At 38.9% G+C, this 21,295-nt stretch overlaps 1 protein-coding gene across 1 annotated transcript; it reads right to left on the bottom strand.

Moving 5' to 3' along the window:
- Positions 1-18,113: 18,113 nt before the first annotated feature.
- LOC104213726 (QWRF motif-containing protein 2-like) lies at positions 18,114-20,906 on the bottom strand. Its single transcript, XM_009763270.2, has 2 exons — positions 20,752-20,906; positions 18,114-20,023 (listed from the first exon to the last, which is right to left on the bottom strand). The coding sequence occupies exon 2, from the start codon at positions 19,992-19,994 to the stop codon at positions 18,168-18,170; it is 1,827 nt and encodes a 608-aa protein (XP_009761572.1). The 5' UTR covers positions 19,995-20,023; positions 20,752-20,906; the 3' UTR covers positions 18,114-18,167.
- Positions 20,907-21,295: the final 389 nt, after the last annotated feature.

Here is a 21,295-nt window from a genome sequence, read left to right as displayed (position 1 = left end):
TCCAGATCAGATGTTAGGACAACGGTTTTACATGTGATTGTCAGATAACATGAAGAACATTGTGGATGCCTCAGCTGGTGGGGCATTCTTGAGCAAAACATGGAGAGAAGGTCAGAGTCTACTTGACAAGATGACACAGAATTCGGGATGGACAACCAGGAACGCACCTATCACTCCAGTGATGCACTCAGTGCCTCTTGATCCATCAAATTCTATGGCTAAAAATATGGCTACCTTATTAACACAGATGAGTATACTCACCAAAAAGGTGGAGGAATCAAGGCAGAAGCAGCAGGTACATATTGTAGATACTACCAATGAGGGCTTTTGCACATCTTGCATTAGTCAACCAATTGGTATCCATTGGAATGCAGAACATGATCATCATCATCACCCTGAAGACATGAACTATGTGTCTAACTATGGAGGCCAGAGACAGGGTAGTCAGAATTGGGGTCAGTAGAATCAGCAGCAGTACAGGCCAGCTCAGCCACAGTTCAACACTGGGAACATGGGAGGTATGAGACCCCCTAACAATATGGCACCTTACCCAAGGCCACGGGGATATAATAATCAGAATCAGCAGCAGGGGTATCACCCTCCTCAGCAGTAGCATGGTGGAAGGCAGGAAGATGGGTTTGCTAGACTTGAGGCAATGATGCAGCAGGTTATTGGGTCTAATGCAAAGATTAATGAGAGAGTGGATGCATATGATGCAGCAATCAAGAATATTGAAGTGCAGGTAGGCCAAATTTCTATGTCTCTGAACAATCGTCCTCATGGGACACTACCTGCCGACACCCAGATAAATCCAAAAGATCAAGGCCCAAAGCAGCTGATAGCGGTAAGTCTACGTAATGGCAGAGATCTGGACATAGAGCAAGAGAGGGCTCGAGAAACTAGACAAGCTGAGACACTTATACTAGTGCCCATTGAGCTGGATGAGTCAACGAAACTGACGGAGGTGCCAGTCCAGCCTGCCCAGGAAGAAATTAGCATTCAAATGCGACCGAGAAAAAAGCTGAGACAGTCCAGAAACCTGTAGTTGATGTAGCAGTTGACAAGGATCAATCCCAGTTGATTGGGAAGAAGAGACCTCCTGCACCTTTCCCTCAGAGGTTGGCTAAGTACCAAAAGGAGGAGCAATAAAAGAAGTTCTTCGAAATGCTGAAACAAATCCAGGTAAACATACCATTGATTGAAGCTTTAAGGAGATGCCTGGGTATGCAAAAATGATGAAGGACTTGATGTCCCGAAAGTTTGATTTCCAAGACTTGGCCACAATTACTCTTACTCAGACATGTAGTGCAGTGGTGACTTGACCAATTGCAGAAAAGCTATCTGACCCAGGGAGCTTTACAATTCCATGCACTATTGGTAATTTTGCTTTTGCCAAAGCACTGTGTGATCTAGGGGCCAGCATCAATCTTATGCCCCTGGTGATTTACAAGAGGCTGGGTATTGGAAGAGCTAGACCCACATCTATGTTGTTGCAGCTGGCTGACAGGACAGTGAAATGACCATCTGGTATACTGGATGATGTGCTAATTCAGGTAGGGAAATTTGTGTTCCCTGCAGATTTTGTGATCTTAGACTGCAGAGTGGATGAAGAGATCCCCATAATTTTGGGAAAACCATTCTTGGCCACAGGGAGAGCTCTCATTAATTGTGAAACTGGGGAGCTAAAGATGAGATTGAACGATGAGGAGATAACATTCAATGTGCAGAAATCTATGAGGCGACCAAGTGAATTCGCCAATTGTTCTCTTATTGATGTCTTGGATGTAATCGTAGAGATTGATGATGAGGTGCTAACCATTGAGGACCCCCTTGCTGCATGTTTAATGAATTTGGATGAGGTGAATGGAGAGGAACTGGCGGAATGGGTGTTGGCATTAGAGGGTAGAGGGTTCTGGGATAGAATTCTAGAATTTGAGCCCTTGCACTTGGAAAATCATGAGACTCCTCCAGCCAAGCCATCTATCGAAGAACCACCAAATCTGGAGTTAAAGCCATTGCCCGACCATCTCAGGTATGAATTTCATGGACCTAACTCCATATTACATGTTATTATCTCATCTAGTTTGTTAGATGTGCAGGCACAACAACTCTTGCAGGTACTTAAGGAGTGCAAGACTGTCATTGGGTGGACCATGACAGACATAAAGGGGATCATCCCCGCCTACTGTATGCACAAAATTCAACTGGAAGAGGGACACAAACCTTCCAGGGAACACCAAAGAAGGCTGAACCCTAACATGAAGGAAGTGGTGAAGAAGGAAGTAATAAAGTAGTTAGACGCAGGAATTATCTTCCCAATCTCTGACAGCAGTTGGGTTAACCCAGTTCAATATGTACCTAAAAAGGGTGGCATGATGGTAGTTAAGAATGATAACAATGAATTGATCTCTACAAGAACAGTCACGGGCTGGAGAATTTGCATGGATTATAGAAAGCTAAATCTAGCCACCCGGAAAGACCACTTCCCACTTCCCTTCATTGATCAGATGTTAGACAAACTGGCAGGGAGGTCACACTTCTGTTTTCTGGACGGGTACTCAGGATACAACCAGATCTCCATTGCACCGGAGGACAGAGAGAAGACCTTTTTCACTTGCCCTTATGGCATTTATGCCTTTCGGAGGATGCCATTTGGCCTATGCAATGCACCCGCCACATTCCAACGGTGCATGATGGCCATCTTCACTGACATGGTAGAGGATATAATGGAGGTATTCATGGATGACTTCTCAGTGGTGGGGAACTCATTTGATGAGTGCCTAATAAATCTGACTCGTGTGCTGAAACGGTGTATCGAGAATTGGGAGAAGTGCCACTTCTGGTACAAGAAGGAATAGTCTTGGGGCACCGAGTGTCAATCAAAGGAATTGAGGTGGATCGTGCTAAAGTGGATGTAATAGCAAAGCTACCTCCTCCAACTTCAGTCAAAGCAATCAGAAGCTTCCTTGGGCATGCCGGTTTCTACCGAAGATTCATAAAAGACTTCTCAAAAATTGCCAACCCTCTCTGTAAGTTGTTAGAAAAAGATCACCCTTTCTTGTTTTCTGATGATTGCAGGGTAGCATTCGAGGAGCTAAAAAAGAGACTGGTCACAGCACCTATCAATGTTGCCCCCAACTGGGAGCAACCATTCGAACTCATATGTGATGCCAGTAACTACGCAGTGGGGGCAGTGCTGGGACAGCGGAAGGACAAACTGATGCATCCAATCTACTATGCTAGTAGAACGCTGAGTGGAGCCCAGCTAAACTATACTATGACTGAGAAGGAGATGTTGGCTGTGGTGTTTGCTTTCGACAAGTTCAGATCATATATAATTGGTTCTAAGGTAATTGTATACACTGATCATGCAGCTCTCAGGTACTTGATTGAGAAGAAGGAGTCTAAGTCGCTCCTGATTCGTTGGGTGTTGCTGCGCAAGAATTCGACCTTGAAATTCATGACCGTAAGGGTACAGAGAACCAAGTCGCTGATCATCTATCAGGACTTGAGGGAGCTGAAAATGCAGTTGAGGTTGAAGATATTCTGGAAACCTTTCCAGACGAGCAGCTGCTCGCTACTAATCTTGAGGAAGCGCCATGGTATGCAGACTTTGCAAATTACCTGGCCTGCGGTATAGTTCCCTATGACCTTTCATCTGTACAAAAGAAAAAGTTTTATCGTGACTGCCGCATGTATTATTGGGATGAGCCTTACCTGTTAAGAATTTGTGTTGACAATATGATCCGGAGGTGTATCCCCGAGATAGAACAATCTTCTGTTTTATAGGCTTGTCACGCATCGGCTTATGAAGGACATTTTGGAGGAGTCAAGACAACTGCGAAAGTGCTTGAGGCCAGATTCTTTTGGACAACAGTGTTTAAAGATGCGCACCAATGGGTGAAGGGCTGCAATGAATGTTAGCGGACCGGGAACAGTTCATGTCGCCATGAGATGCCCATGAACCCAATTCAAGAGGTGGAAGTGTTTGATGTCTGGAGGATTGACTTCATGGGTCCCTTCATCAGCTCTTATGGAAATAAGTACATACTTGTTGCTATGGATTACGTGTCCAAATGGGTAGAAGCTGCAGTGTTGCCCACCAATGATACAAGAGTGGTGGTGGGTTTTTTGAAGAAGAACATATTCACTAGATTTGGGACACCAAGGGCGATTATCAGTGACGGAGGCACTCACTTCTGTAACAGAGCTTTCGAGAAGTTGCTTGCAAAGTATGATGTACGCCACAAGGTGGCTACCCCTTATCACCCGCAAACTAGTGGGCAAGTTGAAGTGTCCAACAGAGAGATAAAGAGTGTGCTCACCAAGACTGTGAACGCCACAAGAACTAATTGGGCGAAAAAGATAGATGATGCACTCTGGGCCTATAGAACTGCTTTTAAAACACCGATTGGTATGTCACCATATAAGTTGGTGTTCGGGAAGGCCTGCCATTTTCCAGTGGAACTTGAACATAGAGCGTGGTGGGCATTGAAACAGCTAAATCTAGACATCGAGGCTGCGGGCACAACGAGAATCACAGAATTGCATGAGCTCGACGAGTTCAGACATCTTGCTTTTGAGAGCACAACGTTGTACAAGGAAAGAATGAAGAGGTTGCACGATAAGAACATTGTGGAGCGAAATTTCAATCCTGGAGATATGGTGTTGCTTTATAACTCACGATTAAGGCTATTTCCGGGTAAACTCATGTCACGATGGTCTGGACCATTTAGAGTGGTCGAAGTTTTCCATTTAGGTGTTGTCGAGGTTGCCACATAGAAAGACTCTCGTACATTTAGAGTCAATGGGCAGAGATTGAAACTATATATGGGCATGAGCGATCCAAAGGAAGTGTCTGAGCTACACCTGACTGAACCACAGAGGTCGAGCGAGCCTTAAATGCGCTCATCTGCGTCGTGCCGCAACGTTAAATCAGGCGCTGCGTGGGAGGCAACCCACGAATGTGTTGTAAGTGTAATGCATAACTTCATGAAAAAAAAAGTAAAAGTAGTAGGAACACGCCCAGACCGCGGTCCCAGCGTAACCGCGGTCAAGGACCTCCTCTAAAAGAGGTCTACCGCGGTCCCAGCATAACCGCGGTCAAACACCCCCTCTGAACGAGGTCTACCGCGGTCCCAGCGTAACCGCGGTAGGACCGCGGCAGACCAGTGCGGGCCAGGTAAGAAAAATTGCAGAAATTTTTTTTCTTTTTTTTTTCCTTTCCCCCCCCCCTTTTAATAAACCTAACCCCCCACTATTCCACCAAACCCTTCTTCTCTCTTCTCTTCTCTCTATTCCCCCATCCCCTTCTCTCTTCTCTTTTCTCTTTCACACCATCTCTTCTCTCTCAAACCCCCATTGTTGCCCCTCCTTTCTTCTTCATCTCTCTCTCTCCACAACCAATCCCTTCCATTCATCCTCAAGGTAAGCTTCTCTATTCTTTTCTCTTTCTTTTACATAACTTAGTATCATGAGTAGTCTAAATTAGTTTCAATTAAACCCTAGGTAGTGTTTTAGTGTAATTTTTTTTTTCTTTCTTTTCTTTCCTTTTCTCCATTATTTGCTTCTTTTGGCCATGATTAATGCTTAAATGGTTGGGTTTTCATTGTGCTTAACTTGGGGGCGATTTTTAGAATGTTTGGAGGCCTAATCAATTTTTTTAGGGTGAAGCTTGGTGGAGGGGCCTAAATGGCCGAAAATTGGGGTGTGTTGTGAAATTTTGAAGCACTTTGTGCCCTTCTTAGTTTGGGGTGGTGGTAGCATTTGACATGATTCACTTGTGGGAGATTGTGTGGGGTATTATATGGCGGAATTGTAGAAATAATAGTGGTGTGAGAGCAATAGTGGAGGTTGTCAACTTTGGGCACCTTACTAATTGGGTGTACTGGCATTGATTGACAAAAGGAAACTGTTTGGTGCCATCGGGTGGCGAAATTTGAGTACCCATCTGACTGGCACATGTTAGGATGCATTTGATTGTTACCCTGAATTGTCTGCAGGTAATATGTCCCGAAAAAGGCGAATGTGCTCGGCCAGCACTTCCCAAATGCCACTATATGATGCCACCAGGTTCCAGTCACAGGAGGCAGAGGACGCGTTTCATGCTAAGGCCACCAAAAGCTTTATCCCTGAGATTTATGTTGACAGGGCTGCCCTCCGTATGGAAAATGCAGACATGTATGAGGAAATCAGATGGAGGGAGATGGAATTCTTGTTTGACGAACCTGAGACGGCAAACCCAATGATAGTCCAGGAGTTCTACGCGAATTGCCAGGAACATTTGTGCCGGTCTGTGATTGTGCGGGACAGGGTGGTAGATGCCTCAATTCTGAAGATTCGCCAGGTCTTGCAACTCCCCCAGTTCACTGGTGACATTGATCATTACCACGACGCCCAAGGGGTCACTTGGGACACTATGATTGCGACAATCTGCGCAGGGGGTCGACTAATCTGGATACAGGAAAACATTACCCTTCACTCCAAGTTGTTCACACATGAGGCTAAGTGCTGGTTCATCATTATTTGCAGTCGGTTATTGCCCACGGGCAACACGTCAGATGTGAACCACCTACGGGTTCTATTGGTGTGGTGCTTCGTTACCAAGAAAAACTTTGATGTGGCGAGAATTATTGGAGATGAAATGATCCTTCGGTCACCTCTGCTATCTAAGGGGTTTTACTTTCCCTCACTTGTGACAAGGTTGTGTCTGCTGGATGGTGTCCCCACCAATCCTATAGATGGAGCTTTGCCCGCAAAAGCGACATTCAGAGCTTCAAAGATCACAGTGGGCGGAGCCACACCCACAACCATTGAGCTTGATTATGAGGATGATGCCCCAGCACCCAGGGCACTATCCAGGAGATCCTATGATGGAGAAGAATCCTCTCGGCGACCCCATACTGGGGCAGGGTTCTCTAGATCACAGTCCAGTCGACCCATGTTGCATTCTTTGGAGGAAGAGGTGGCAGATCTTCGCTCCTCGGTGGATGGCCTGCATGTGCGTATGGATGTCATGTCTCAGCGGCAGGCCAGGTCTGAGAGCCGGATGATGGCTTGGTTCCGTGCTTTGGGGAGGGCTTGTCATATGGATCCCAGCATAGTCTCCGACTCCGAGTGAGGCTCAGGGAAGTCTCCTTACCCTTCTGTACTTTATTTGTGTTATGCCATGGGTATATAGCATATTCTTTTTGTGTGGGGTGGGAGACTTGTTTTAGTGGTGTATTATTAGTGTACATATACATTGAGTATGTTGTAGTTCTGTATCTTTGTTGTTGTGTATAATTGGTTGTACTCACCTTAGAAGTAACTGACTTGGCCCAACGACGGACACTTGTCGACGGGTCTCTTGAGGGTCAAAGTCGGGTTTTAAATGTAGGAGACTCCTCCTGAGGGCGGACCACTTGGACAGTACTCTTGAGGGAAGTAGTCCATTTAGATTTTTTTATTTTTTATTTTTCTTTTTAGGTAGTGTAGTAATTCCCCCTTAGTTTTTCTTTTGACCACGGTTCTTTTCCAAGGATTTTCTTGAACCGGGTTAGGTGGATTTTTCTTTAATATTTTTAGGACCCTTAGGACTCTATTGGACTAAGATGGGTGAGGGCAGGAATGCAACCCGTAATGTACACACCTGCAAATAACTAAAACAAACTTGAGGGTGCGACGTCTAGGCTCGTTTGTAGACTCGTAATTTTATGCCTTAATTCTGCACACCTTGTCTTTCTTGAACGCTCACATGAGTGCGTTGACAAACTAATTCGGAATGAGTTACATGCCAAGTGTGTGTGAGATAATACTTGTATTCTGTGCTTGCATGCGATACCTAGAACTTGCCATGTGTGTTTGCAAAGCGAAATAGAAGTTGTTTGGTCTTAGAGATGATTGAGGCATTTCCTTGTGTAGCCTGTATAATTATGAATCCACCTGTACATATTGCCATATTTAACCCCTTCGAGCCTGAAGCCTGTTCTTTGATAACCTTACAATAACCTACATCCCTGTATTTGAATAGTTTGACTATTTGAACCTGTACCTCCTAGAAACACTTGAATCATTAAAGAGCATATAAAAGTCAAAGTGTGGGGTAGTAATGGAGTGGGAAAAGGAAAATCAGAAAAATACTTGAATGGTGCAATGGCTATCAAAAAAGAAAAAAAAAAGGCCAGTTGCACCTAAAGAAAAGTGGGGGTAGCCTATGAAACAAGTGTGGAAGAATGATTGGGTTGAACATGGAAATTGGAATAAAGGGAACGATTTTATTAAAAGTGCTTAGGGAGGTTAGTCACTATATCCAAATATATCTTACCCATCCCTTAGTCTACATTATAACCAAATGAAGATCTCTTGATCTTGGGCTGAACAACTCGATTAGTAAAGTATTACACTAAGGGCAAACTTATGGTGTATCTGTGTGGCATGTGAAGGTTCTTTGCTGAGAGTGAGTGGATTCGTTCTATCTATAGTTCCTTGTTGCTTGATTTTATGTATGTGGAACTTCTCTTAGAAATGTGATGTGAGGGCATGTGACTCAGGAAGAAAAAGCAAGTTTTCACCTCTGTTCAGAGTAACTAGAGTAAGCACGAGTGTGGCATGACATTAGAGTCTTCATCTAAGGTGTGGCTGTTACACTGCTTAGGTTGTTCTTTCATAATGGCGGGTGTGACATAAACTGGGTAATGCATCGAATGATTAGGCCTAGAAGTGTGGTTCAACTTGCTCGAGGACGAGCAAAGATTTAAGTGTGGGGTGTTGATAATAGGTGAATTGGACTATAATTAGGCCCTAAAGAACCACCTTCTTGTATAGTTTTTATGGTAAAAAGTGCTAACAAAATGCTCTGATTAGTGCTTTTCATGCTTTGCAGGCTATATACAATAAAAGAAGTCTATGGAGTACTTTTGGGATCAATTACGGAGAAAAAGAGACCAATCTTACAATGTCCGCTAAGTGCACCACGCGAAGGCAGCAAAACCAGAACTGGAGATGGACTGCCGCGGTCCCGGCGTAACCGCGGTCGGACCGCGGCAGAAGGCTGTTGCGGATTCTGAGAGGCTAGTTGGCCGCGGTCCTGGCATAACCGCGGTAGGACCGCGATAGGAAGCGGAAAATTGAGGGACTGGAGTGCAAAACACGGGATTTTTAGCCCAAAACCCTATATTAAACAATAGAACTCGCCCAAGGGAGGAATGTAATATTTTAGAGAGTACTTTTGCAAGAAAAACAAGTGTGAGAGATCACCCAAAACATCATATTTTCTTCTTCTCTTTATTTTTCTTGCAATTTTGATCATGAATATTTTCATAGTTCATTTACCCATTGTCACGAGTAGCTAAATCCTTTGTCTAGGGTTTTGATGGAACCTATTGAAGGATGAACTTCTTGATTATGTTAATATAATTTGCCAGTTTAATCTCTATTTGTTCAATTACATGTTTGTTGTAGTTAATTGACAGGGTCCTCAATTAGGTGTGCCTATTTAGTGTGCATACCTCGGGAGAGAGTGCATATTTAGGTGATTGTTAAACAACACCACTCCCAAAGTATAAGAGGGATCTATAACTGCGGGTTTAAAGGTGGGATTAGGGATAACGAAGTCTTGGGTGCAATCTAAAGTGAACTGTAATAAACAAAGCCAGCCAGCGTATCTCGGGAGAGTGCGTTTAGTAAATTATCGTGATTACTCGGGAGAGATTCATAGTAAAAAGAGCATTCATGATTGATAGAGATGTATTGGTAAATCTATATGAAACATAAACAGAAGAGATTCCATCAATAGGGGAAATCACTACCTTAGAACCTTTTCATTATTGTTCACAACTTAAGCATATTTAGTTTACAACTGTTTATTGACTTTCAATCTTAGTTATTAAATATACCATCAACTGTTATTCACAATGTTTGGGAAAGTTGATTCTAAAGAATTTAGTAGGTCCAACGAAAGTAATTGATAGGTTAATTCTCTATGGATTCGACTCTGGGCATAAATACTCAGATTATATTTGCAACGTCCGCATTGTCCTTTTATAAGGCATAGTTGGGCGTGATCACTAAGTTTAAAAAATATTTTTTCCCTATCCCCCCTATTTTTGGTGTTGCTGCATTGTTAAATCCTACAATGAAATTAGGAGGTCCTCACTTTTGGTATTCAAAAATTTATAACGCTTTATCACTTTCAGCTGAGGAATTTGCTACACTTGGAGATGCAAAAGCCTCAATTAAAATAAATGCTCAAACAATTTATAATGCTTATCAACTTGCCTTAGATCACGCTAGACCAAATGTTCCAACTCCTACTTCGTCTAGTTCGCAATCATCTAAAAGAACTGCGGGCCTAAAAGCCCTTAGTTCTTGGACGGAGTTCAGGGATTCTCAAGGTGATAATATTGGTGATAGTTCACAGCTAAATGAGCTTCAAGTTTATTTGTCGCAGGGACTTGAATCAGAGAATTCCGACGGCTCATTCGATGTTTTGGAATGGTGGAAGGACAAACAAAAACACTATCCGGTTCTTTCAAGGATGGCTCGAGATATTTTAAGTGTTCAAGCTTCAACAGTGGCATCGAAGAGCGCTTTCAATCAAGCGAGACTTCAAATCGGTGATCATAGAGCGTCTATGAGGGAGAGCTTGGAAAAATCAGTACTCTTCAGAGATTGGATCCTTTCCGAAAGAAGAAATTTTGGACTTGCAGAATCACAACCGGAGATAGACGAAGCTTATGAAGAAATGCTAGCGGAACTTGCGCATGATGCTGCTTCGCCCGGAAGCAGTGATGAACAAGCTTCTTTTCCACCACCACCAACGGAAATTCCTCCGGACATTGAAGGATTTATGAGATTTGTTAGAGATAATACATAGACTAATATGTAACTTGTATTTTGGCACATCTTCCTTAGTTTTTTTTCCTTTTAATGGTGGTATTAGTACCTTGTTGTGCTCATTCCATTGGGGGAGGAAGACTAAGAAAGATATTGTCATTTTTTGTTAATGTCGTAATAATAAAAATTATAAGACATTCCCTTGAATATTTCTTTGCAATTTATTTTGTGTTTAAATTTGATATAGTATATATGTTATATATCTAATACATATAAACTAGATATGTATATATATATATCTAATACATATAAGCTATATATAAGGCACTATATATATATCTAATACATATAAACTATATATATATATATATATATATATATATATATATATATATATATATATATATATATATAAAAGCTATATTCTATATAAGGCAATATATAATTATATATACATACTATATATACTATATATAAATATATAGCTATATATAAGCAATTTATATTAGTATATACATATATAGTTTACAAGAAATTGCCTTAGATAAAAAAATCAAAAAAATAGCCCGGAACGAAAAAGCCCATTTAGGCCCGTGGGCCCGGGACCATGTGGGCTTAGGACCACAGTGGGCCGATCCCACCCATTTGGACCGTTAGGCCCTGGACCGTTTGGCCCGGGCCCGCCAAAGCCCGGGACCGTTTGGCCTGGCCCGTTTAGGCCCGGGCCCGGACCACAATACAGCCTTAATCTGGCCTAATATAGAGCCCATATTTATATTTAAATCCATCCACAGACTACAAGCCGATTCTGATCGCTCCGTACTAGGCTAATAACCTTTCAAGCGTCCATAATAACCCCTCCTTCCTATAACTCACAAGAACAACCTTCATAACCGGAGTAAACCTCTACAGTCCACAACCCAATAAACCGAGTGCCCTCCAGTCATGAATTCTCCATTTAGCGATATCACCACAATCTCCATGCTTGGTTTCGATTTTCGATCAATCAAGTGACTACATGCCACACTTATACAATCTTCTCGTGGAACACGCTTCCACGACTTCCCGCACTAGGTAACAAGTCTGCACACCCATACCACCGCCACACTAACGCTGTGACTCAAATCGAGAATCCACAATCAGTATGCAAAGCTTTTTACACAAGACACTAATCTCTGGTGACGCTGAAAACAATACCAGCTAACTTTAGACATCTAAATCCTTTCCTGCTCATCTGAGCTCATGACATCCTTGCCAACACCGAACTGCCACCTTGACCCTCACTTTCAAATTTCATACCGCTTACTGCACCTAACATGCCAATATGCGATAGTACAAGAATTTCATCATAACTCCTGAACCTCTAATAGGGTAAACACTTCATCATATAGAAACCTTTTTACTTAACTCATTCCAAGAGAACCATAGTAACACACGAGTGAATTCTCATAACCGTAGAACATTCAAATACTCAAGTAGTGGTCTAAACCACCATAACCCTTCCGGGATCCGCCTACACATAACAGGCCATAATACTTGAATACTTCCAAATAGAATCAATTACGGCGGCCATCAAACCTCGCATGTACCGCCACAAATCACATGCATAACTTAATCACGCTGAAGGAACTGATCACCGCCACCATTATGCCAATTCTAAACCAATCTAACCTTTTCCTAACTCATCCTTAATTTTCCTTAGAGATAATAATAGCTCCATTCCTTGCAGCATCAACCTAAATCCGTACTCATCTTGAGTGACCTCATTCCACGAGACCACATTGTCTCCAAACCCATGAACCGTTTCATACCCTCCTTGCACGCACATTCGCATCTTCATGTCACGACCTTGGACTTGTTTATTTCGTTTGGGTCTTTTCCCTACACATATAAATAGTTATTAAACGCCAATTTTGAGGAAGAGATCGGGATTCAACGTAAGGAGGCAAGAACACACTAGGAGCAAGGCAGAGAATTCTTCTACGAGTTTTTCACTTCTTTATTCCTATTTTCATTATTGGTTATGAGTTCTAGTATTGTAGTTATGCATACTATTATGAATAGCTAATTTGTTATCTAGAGTTTTGATATAACCTTTTGTAGGATAAATTCTTGTTATGTTTTTATATAATTGAGCCGTTGGATTTCTCTACTTGTTCAACTACGTGCTTGTTGGTGTTGATTGAATGACCATCAATTGATTGTGCCTATTTAGTGTATACTGCTCGAGAGATAGTACATATTTAGCTAGTTGTTGAACAACACCATTCCTAACGTACGTGAGAGATCAATACGGAGGGTTTAAAGGCAGGATTAGAGATAACGAAACCTTGGTGCAATCATAGTGAACGGTGAATTAGTGCAAGTTAGTGTAGTTCGAGAGAATACATCTAGTAAATTGTGGTAGTTGCTCGAGAGAGAATTACGACAACCAAAGCACTTACGATCGGTACAGAATACGAAGACACAACGGGAAGGATTCCAATAATTGAGGAAGTCATAACTCTAGACCTCCTTAATCGTGTCTCCAATCATTATCCTTGTTAATTGATAGTTTTACTGCTTTTTAGATTTTTAGTTAATTAGATAGAAATAAAAATTATAACCTTTATAATTAGAAAATTGTTTGGACTTGTGTTTCTTAGCGATAGTGAACAACTGTAGCTAAGCCTTAGTTCTCTATGGGATTCGACTCCAGATTTGTAAATCGGATTATATTTGCAACGACCGCTTAGTCCTTTTTATAAGGCATAGTTGGGCGTGATCAGTCTCCATGTACGTGCCTCGCACATGAACCCTAAAACTGAAATAGAGAGATGAAAAAATAAAAAATAAAAAGTAATTATTGTAAGAGATTATTAGATATAAGAAATGTACAACATAAATTAAACACGATTAATTCTTGTTACAAAAAAGAGTCGACTTCATGCATCATATGCAGATATCTAAGATACCACTCTTTTAGCTAATTCATACCATGATCGTTCATTATGATTTTACTTCTTGGTTACTTATATGAGCATAGTGAGGTAAGGAAGACTTTTGTGAGCATATGAATTAATTTGGCAGATTTAACTATAAGAGCTTCGTTTTCACTATAGGAAGGAGAACAAGCTTTTGGTCTTTGAATATATCAACAATATTAACCTTATAAAGTGTTATCATTCATACTTTTATGATCAATTTACCACCGTTCTTTTTGCTTTTTCTTCTTTTCCTTCTTCTATTTATCACGTTTTTCTCCTTTTTCTCCGATCTGATATTAAAATTTGAGTCTTAGGAGGCTGATCTCCATTCATGTGACGAATTAATAAATATTTTTTGTTATACCTTTTGAACATCCATTCACTTCTTCGAGAAATTAAGTGACCTTGTGGTTACTTTATTCGGCAAATGGCTAAATATACTCCTCTACTTTCAAATATTGTTTACATGTATCCCTCGTTATATTATTGGGTTATCTATACCCCTACCGTCATACTATTGGATTATCTATACTCCTACTGTCTTACTTTGAAACAAAAATGCCCTATTTTGGATGGAGTGACACGTGGCAACACCAGATTAAAACGACTCATTTCTTTTTTTTTACCTGACCCCTATTTCCATTTTTTCCAGTTTTTTTTTTAAAATTTCAGTTTTTAAAAAACGAAAATATTTTGTTAAAAACAAAAAATATTTTTTTTCTGTTTTTACAAAACAAAATTCTTTTAAAAAAATGAAAAAATGAAAGAAAATATTTTTCAAAAACGAAAATATTTTGTTGAAAATAATTTTTTAGTTTTAAAAAATGATTTTTTTTTATGTTTTTACAAAAACAAATTCAGTTTATACAAATTTGTTTTTTCAGTTTTTACAAAAAGAAAATCTTTAAAAAAAATTGAAAAAAATAATTTTTCAAAAACGAAAATATTTTGTTGGAAATATTTTTTTCAGTTTCTAAAAAACGAAAATATTTTGTTAAAAACTGGAAAAAAATTCCAGTTTTTACAAAAAAAAATATTTTGTTAAAAAAACGATTTTTTTCAGTTTTTACAATTTGTTTTGCAAAATATTTTGCAATTTTTTTTTTAAGTTTTACAGAAAGAAAATTCTTTAAAAAAACTGAAAAATGAAAATATGGTTCGGGTTGTGGGTTTTTTGTAAAATGGGTTGGGTAAAAAAAAGAAATGGGTCGTTTTAATCTGGTGTTGTCATGTGTCACTCCATCCAAAATAGGGGTATTTTTGTTTCAAAGTATGACAGTAGGGGTATAGATAACCCAATAGTATGACAATAGGGGTATAGTTAGCCCAATAGTATAACGAGGGATACAGGTAAACAATATTTGAAAGTAGAGGGGTATATTTAGCCCTTTGCCATTTATTTTTTTTACTCTATGTCGTCTTTTACAACATTAATGTTATTTCTTTAATTGTCTAATTGTCTTAGGAGGTACTTGGTTAGTTCTTTTTACTCTATGGCAACCTTAAAAGCATTAATGTCGTTCTATGAGATTTATTTCTATTCTATATCTTTGGAAAATATGAGAAAACGTCCCTTGACATTTTTATCTTATTGTTCCAACTTTTACGGTTCATAACTGGACTTGTTTTATAAATCGTAAGCTAATAGACATCTCCTAGGCAAAAAGGATTTAGACTTGTGAGGAAGAGTTCTAATTCCATTGCAAGTCCAACTTGTCAGACATGAATGGCATATGATTCCTCCTAACAAATAATTTTGAGTGGTGAAATAATATGAATCTTTTAGTTGACTTTAGATATTAGGCAATGTCCGAAATATCAATATTTTAATTTAAAAATAGATTTATATGCACAACCTTTCTTGAAAAAAAAAACAATACACATGTACAAATAGCTAGCTTAGACTGTCAACCCAGGTCCATACAAATAATAAATATACTATTATCAGAGTTTTCTACATAAGCACAATATATAGGTACGGCAAGCCTTCTTCTTTAGATTTAGATCCTTTGTATGTTATATGCTACATACTATATAACTTGGTGCATCGAATGTGATTATCCAGGAATTCCTCTTCTACAGAGATATTTTATGTCCATGTTCAATTAGACGAAGCAAGGAACCGCCTAAGAAAAAAATAGTAATTTCCAACCACGTAAAAAAAAAAATCTTTCATTACCTTAGATGTCGATGTTTGTGCAATCAAATCAAGCATTGTAGCAGATAATCTCTCAATCTATTTTGTATGATATGTTATTTTAACTTGTCGATTTTTTTGTTGGCATCTAAAACTTTCGCATTAAATTTAAGAGGAAGAAAAGGCGAAAAGTAAGTGAATTGAATTCATTCTCACGGTCATATGATGAGCAAAAAAAATCAATTAAAAAACAACAACAAAGCCTAGTTCAATAACTGAAGCTATAAATATGCAATAGAATGTAGATTAGATGAAAATTTTCCTGCCACATCAATGCTGGCATCCATTCCAGCAGAAACGCATGATATCAAACTATAATTATGCAAATCACATGTAAACTTTGTAAGCAAAAGGTTTTTATTATAGAGGATTAAAGTCAACACTTAATTACAACCAATTACATATTAGGTATAGTAACCGTGTCTAATGATGGTAATTTCAAAATCCTAGTATGAGAGAAATTCTTAATTTTACACTTTTATCCAATATGAAATTATATATTAAAAGATAGACTTTAAAATTTTAAGGCCATAAAAGTCGATTGATATTTCAGGGATATTTTTGTCGTATAACATTTAGCGTAAACTATTCGTGTTTTTATAATAATTTAGATTTTATATATATATATATATATATATATATATATATATAGATAGATAGATAGATAGATAGATAGATTACTTATCTATTTTTGTTTTCAATTAATAATATAAGCAACTTATTTAATTTTTCTCGAGATATTATTAATTTTATGTAAGATTTAATTAATTGAAGAATTTCCGACTGAAACAACAGTTAAAGTTATTCGATGATAAATAGGCATTTCGGATGACGATGAAGTCTTTATTTTGCTTATTAGTTATTATCGGGGTCATCTTTTTTGTATAAAGTGGGAGATCCTGGTGAAATCATAGATTGCCTATGTGTTATCTTGAAATCGCTCATGTATTGTTTGTGATTACCTGAGTGATCTCTAGTTTCTCGCTCATCAGTTATTACAATGATCGTTTTTTTATAAAGTAGGAAATCATGTTGAACTCATAGATTACCTATGTGTTATCTAGAAATTGCTCATGTATTATTTATGATCGACTAAATGATATGGTCGGTCGCTTGTTACCAGGATCATTTATTTTAAAAAGTGGAAGAATACTCAACAGTTATTACAATGATTATTTTTTTATAAAGTGGGAAATCATGTTGCACTCATAGATCATCTATGTGTTATATGGAAATCGTTCATGTATTATTTATGATCGCCTAAATGATATCTAGTTGATCGCTTATTAGTTATTACCAGGATCATTTATTTTATAAAGTGGAAGAATACTGGTGAAATCATACATCACCTATGTGTTACCTAGAAATTGCTCATGTTATGATTGCATAAGTGATCTCCGATTGATCGCTTATTAGTTATTACCATGATGTTTTTCTAATAAAGTAAAAAAATCCAGGTGAAATCATAGATCGTCTGTGTGTTATCTTTGAAATTGCTCATGTATTATTTATGATCGCCTAAGTGATCTCCGATTGATTTATCATACTAGGATTATTTTCTTTATAAAGTGGGAGATTTTGGTGAAATCTAGATCGCCTATGTGTTACCTAGAAAACACTCAGAAATTTTTAAAACTCGATTTAACTACGAAGTTTTTGACTACAACCAAGTCCAAATCATATCTAATCTTCTTGAAATATCTATGTGTTTTCAACAAACTCCAACCATACCCCTATTGAGAAAAGAACTTTTTTTTGCCTAGATTTTTTGATTATTATATATTGGTAACAAAATTTGATTCGAAACCAGTCCAATCACCTTCAATCTTACTCAAAATTTGTATATTGCATCATCCATGTGTCTTTATAAATTTTAACCATACATATAATAGAAAAAGAAACCATTTTTTGCTTAGGTTTTTGAATGTTGTATATCATTGGTAACTTTTTCTGACTATTTTTTGTAATAATGCCTTAATGACTAATTATTGGTAAGTCATGTCTACTTGTGACTTATTTATGTAGTTCTCTCTCAAGAATCTGGGCTTTCATCCATAATGACCTAAATGAAATCCCTAAAAACAATACAACACAAGAATTATGTGATTAGTGATTGGTAACAAGCTGACAAGAAATGCTTCAAAAGATATTATTATCATTAATAAGAACAGTAAAAATTATTTGAATCTTCATTCTTTCTGAACTTGATAAAGGTTGTCTCTATGCATTTGAATCATCTGTCCCCTTAAACTCCATTCTGTCACCTGTGAGATATATGTCTTCAACAATAAATCCCCACATTCCTCAACAAGAGCTCTCTCTACACCACTCACTCTAGCTAGTTCAGATATTAAACTTTCTGTTTCTTCTGCCTTTTGCATAAAGTTCTGAATCTGCAAACCGATCATTTCCATCACCTTTGTAGATGAATTAAGAGCATCCCCTAACTCTCTTGTATTAACCTGAACTTCCGCGCTGATAGGAAGTCTTAGAGAGCAATTGCGCAAGGCACTAGTTGTACCTGACAGAGAAGTTGAGTAATCCTCTTCCAGGTTAGCCCATTCCTCAAGACATGGTGATTGTGCTTCAAGAATAGTGGATAAAGTTTTGATCCTTTGCAAATACTCAAGTTCAGCGCGTTTCTGGTGAACAGCTTCACGTAAATCAGTTAACTGGTGTGCAAAGGAATAAAGCCTTCTCTCACTATCCTGTCTTTGGGAATTCATGGAGGTCTCTGCTTTGGCATTCACAAATCGCCATTGAAGGTAACGATTATAGAGCAACTTGAAGGAATGAACATCTTCCTGATCACTGAAACCCTTCCTTACTTTCCTTGCATCTGCTCCCAATTTATTGGAACTTGGATGAGGAGGCAAGCAAAGGCTCCCCATTTTGAAAGATGATCTAGAAGGGATGGAAGCAAACATGTCAGTTGGTTTGAGAGATAGCCAAGAGGAGGAATTTTCATTGTTGGCTGCTGGCAGATGCAATGAACGAGCGCAAGTAGAAGATGCAGATTTATAAGAACTGCAATCATCAAATGTTTTGTTGTTATTGTCTCTATTTCTCTCAGTAAGACATCTATCAATCTCAGGCATAGAAGACCTCACCGCTGATAATGTCCGCGTCTTATTGCTCTGGGTGCAAACTGGAGAACTCGGACCTGAACTTCCCTTAGTAATCTGGGTGCAAACTGGAGAACTTGGGCATGAACTTCCCTTAGTAGTAGCAGTAGCACCAGAATCTACATCATGGCTAGTAGAAACTTTTGAAAGCTTTCTGGAGATTAATGCTCCATCATCCTGAGACAAAGTACAAGGATTCACAGGTGTAGCAGTAGCCTCCCGCAATAGTTTATCAGCGGCACTGACCAATGTTCCTCCAGGATTATTGGTTGGACCGTGACGGTGTAAAGACTGAGGAGTCCTATATCTAGATGGGACAATCCTAGCAGCACCAGTCACTGTCGGTGTGTCAAGTCTTGAGGAGGTCTTGCTACTTTTTGATTGCAACACATCTGCAAGTTGCTGCTGTTGTACTCTAGTGCTGCCATGTTCCTTAGGAAATTTAATTTGTTGCTGCTTTCTTTGAGTGCAGACCGGAGAATTCGGGCATGAATTACTCTCAGTAGCAGCAGCAGAAGCACAACCATCTGCATCATTGCTTGTTGAAACTTTGGAGAGCTTTTTATGCACAATTGCTCCATCACCATTGGACACTGCACAAGGATTTAGCGGAGTAGCAATAGCCTCCTGTAACAGTTTAGCAGCAGCACTAACAGCACTAACAGATGCAAATCCAGGATTACTCGTTGAACTAGCACGGAGTAAGGACTGAGGAGTTTGCCTATATCTAGATGGGACAATCCTAGCAGCACCTGTAACTGTAGGCGTGTCGAGCCGCGAGGACATCTTACCACCTCTTGACTGCATAACATCTTGTTGTTGCTGTACTCTGGCACCTCCATTTTCCTTGGAAACATCTACAGGTTGCTGCCTTCTCTGAACAGAGGACATTACGGCTGTTTAACCGAGGCAATTTGACCCTATTGGATAAAATTGTAATCAGTAATCAGAAAAATCAAGTGACCATGCATATAGGTGCTGCTGCTCAGTAAAATCAAGTTAAAGTGAAAATACCAAATACATCTTAATGAGAGATTAGGATGTTAATGACCAAAACACTAAAATGAACAACAGAAAAATTACATGAAGTACGGGATGCCCAAAATAGAAAAATGAAACCAGATAATCCACCTTTGACACAAAAAATATTGGGAGATGTCAAACTCAATAAATACCTCCAGATATTAACTGTCAAGCTTCAATAAACTAGCCTTTGGGTGCACAATTAGGCAGATTAATTTAAGGGGCACTATAAATCAATCGATTTCAAATGATTAAATTTGAGATAATTAGAAAATGAAACCCTTTATTTAGGAAATTAAAAGAGCTTTGAATTCGTCTGTACTGCTGAAAACTCATACTAAAAGGCAGAAGCAATACAGTTCTACTGTTTTCTCTTATGACAGAATATTAAGAAAATTGTTTACCAATACGCAAAAGGTAAATTAGCACGCCATCCAAAATGTGGAGCAACAATCAAATCAATAGCTGAGAAAAATGCAAAATCAAACAATTATGACCAAATCGAACTCAATAAAACAATTCCTATTCTAACCATTATAAAATCACTCAAAAAGGGATTTAGGATAATGTTGAAACTAGTTTTGCAGAAAAAGTATTAAAAAAAATAAAAAAAAAAGGGACTTACAATTCTGAATGCAGCGTATAGAGGTGGTTTCAGCGGTGAAGTTGGCAGAAGAAGGAACTGAAATTTCAGATGGAAATTGGAGAAACTGCCCTTCTGAGCCGAAGTGTCAACGAGGAATTTTGACGGAAAAGAAAGGACAGAGTGAGTGATGTGAGAGAAAATGAAAGGGAAATGATAAAAGTGCTAAATATAGTAGCCGTTGATGAGAGCAAGAAAACTAGCCGTTGGCTAATAAACTTAGACGGGCCGATAACGGTTCAAAAGAGCGTGAAGCACTGAAACGGCTGAGTTACACAAATAGCGTCCCTTAAAGGATAAAACCATTTTACCCAAATAGTAGCAAGTGGTGTAGATTTGTATTTAAGAATTAGCCACTTTATTAAAATTATTTTAATAGTATGAAGTTCGAAAATGATCACCTAATTTTAAACTTAAGTTTAATCTCACATTTAGACTGCGGGTCTAAATTTTTTAAAGGTTCAACTCCTGCAAACAAGGCCTCATAAAAGGCCAAATGGTGCTATTTGACGTAGAAATAGCACCC

This window comes from Nicotiana sylvestris, chromosome 1, assembly GCF_000393655.2.
Source record: "Nicotiana sylvestris chromosome 1, ASM39365v2, whole genome shotgun sequence".
Classification (NCBI taxonomy): domain Eukaryota; kingdom Viridiplantae; phylum Streptophyta; class Magnoliopsida; order Solanales; family Solanaceae; genus Nicotiana; species Nicotiana sylvestris.
This window is presented reverse-complemented; position numbering and strand designations above follow the sequence as displayed.

Coding starts and splice junctions, on each gene's coding strand:
- LOC104213726 (XM_009763270.2), bottom strand. CDS start 19,994: ATGTCCTCTGTTCAGAGAAGGCAGCAACCTGTAGATGTTTCCAAGGAA.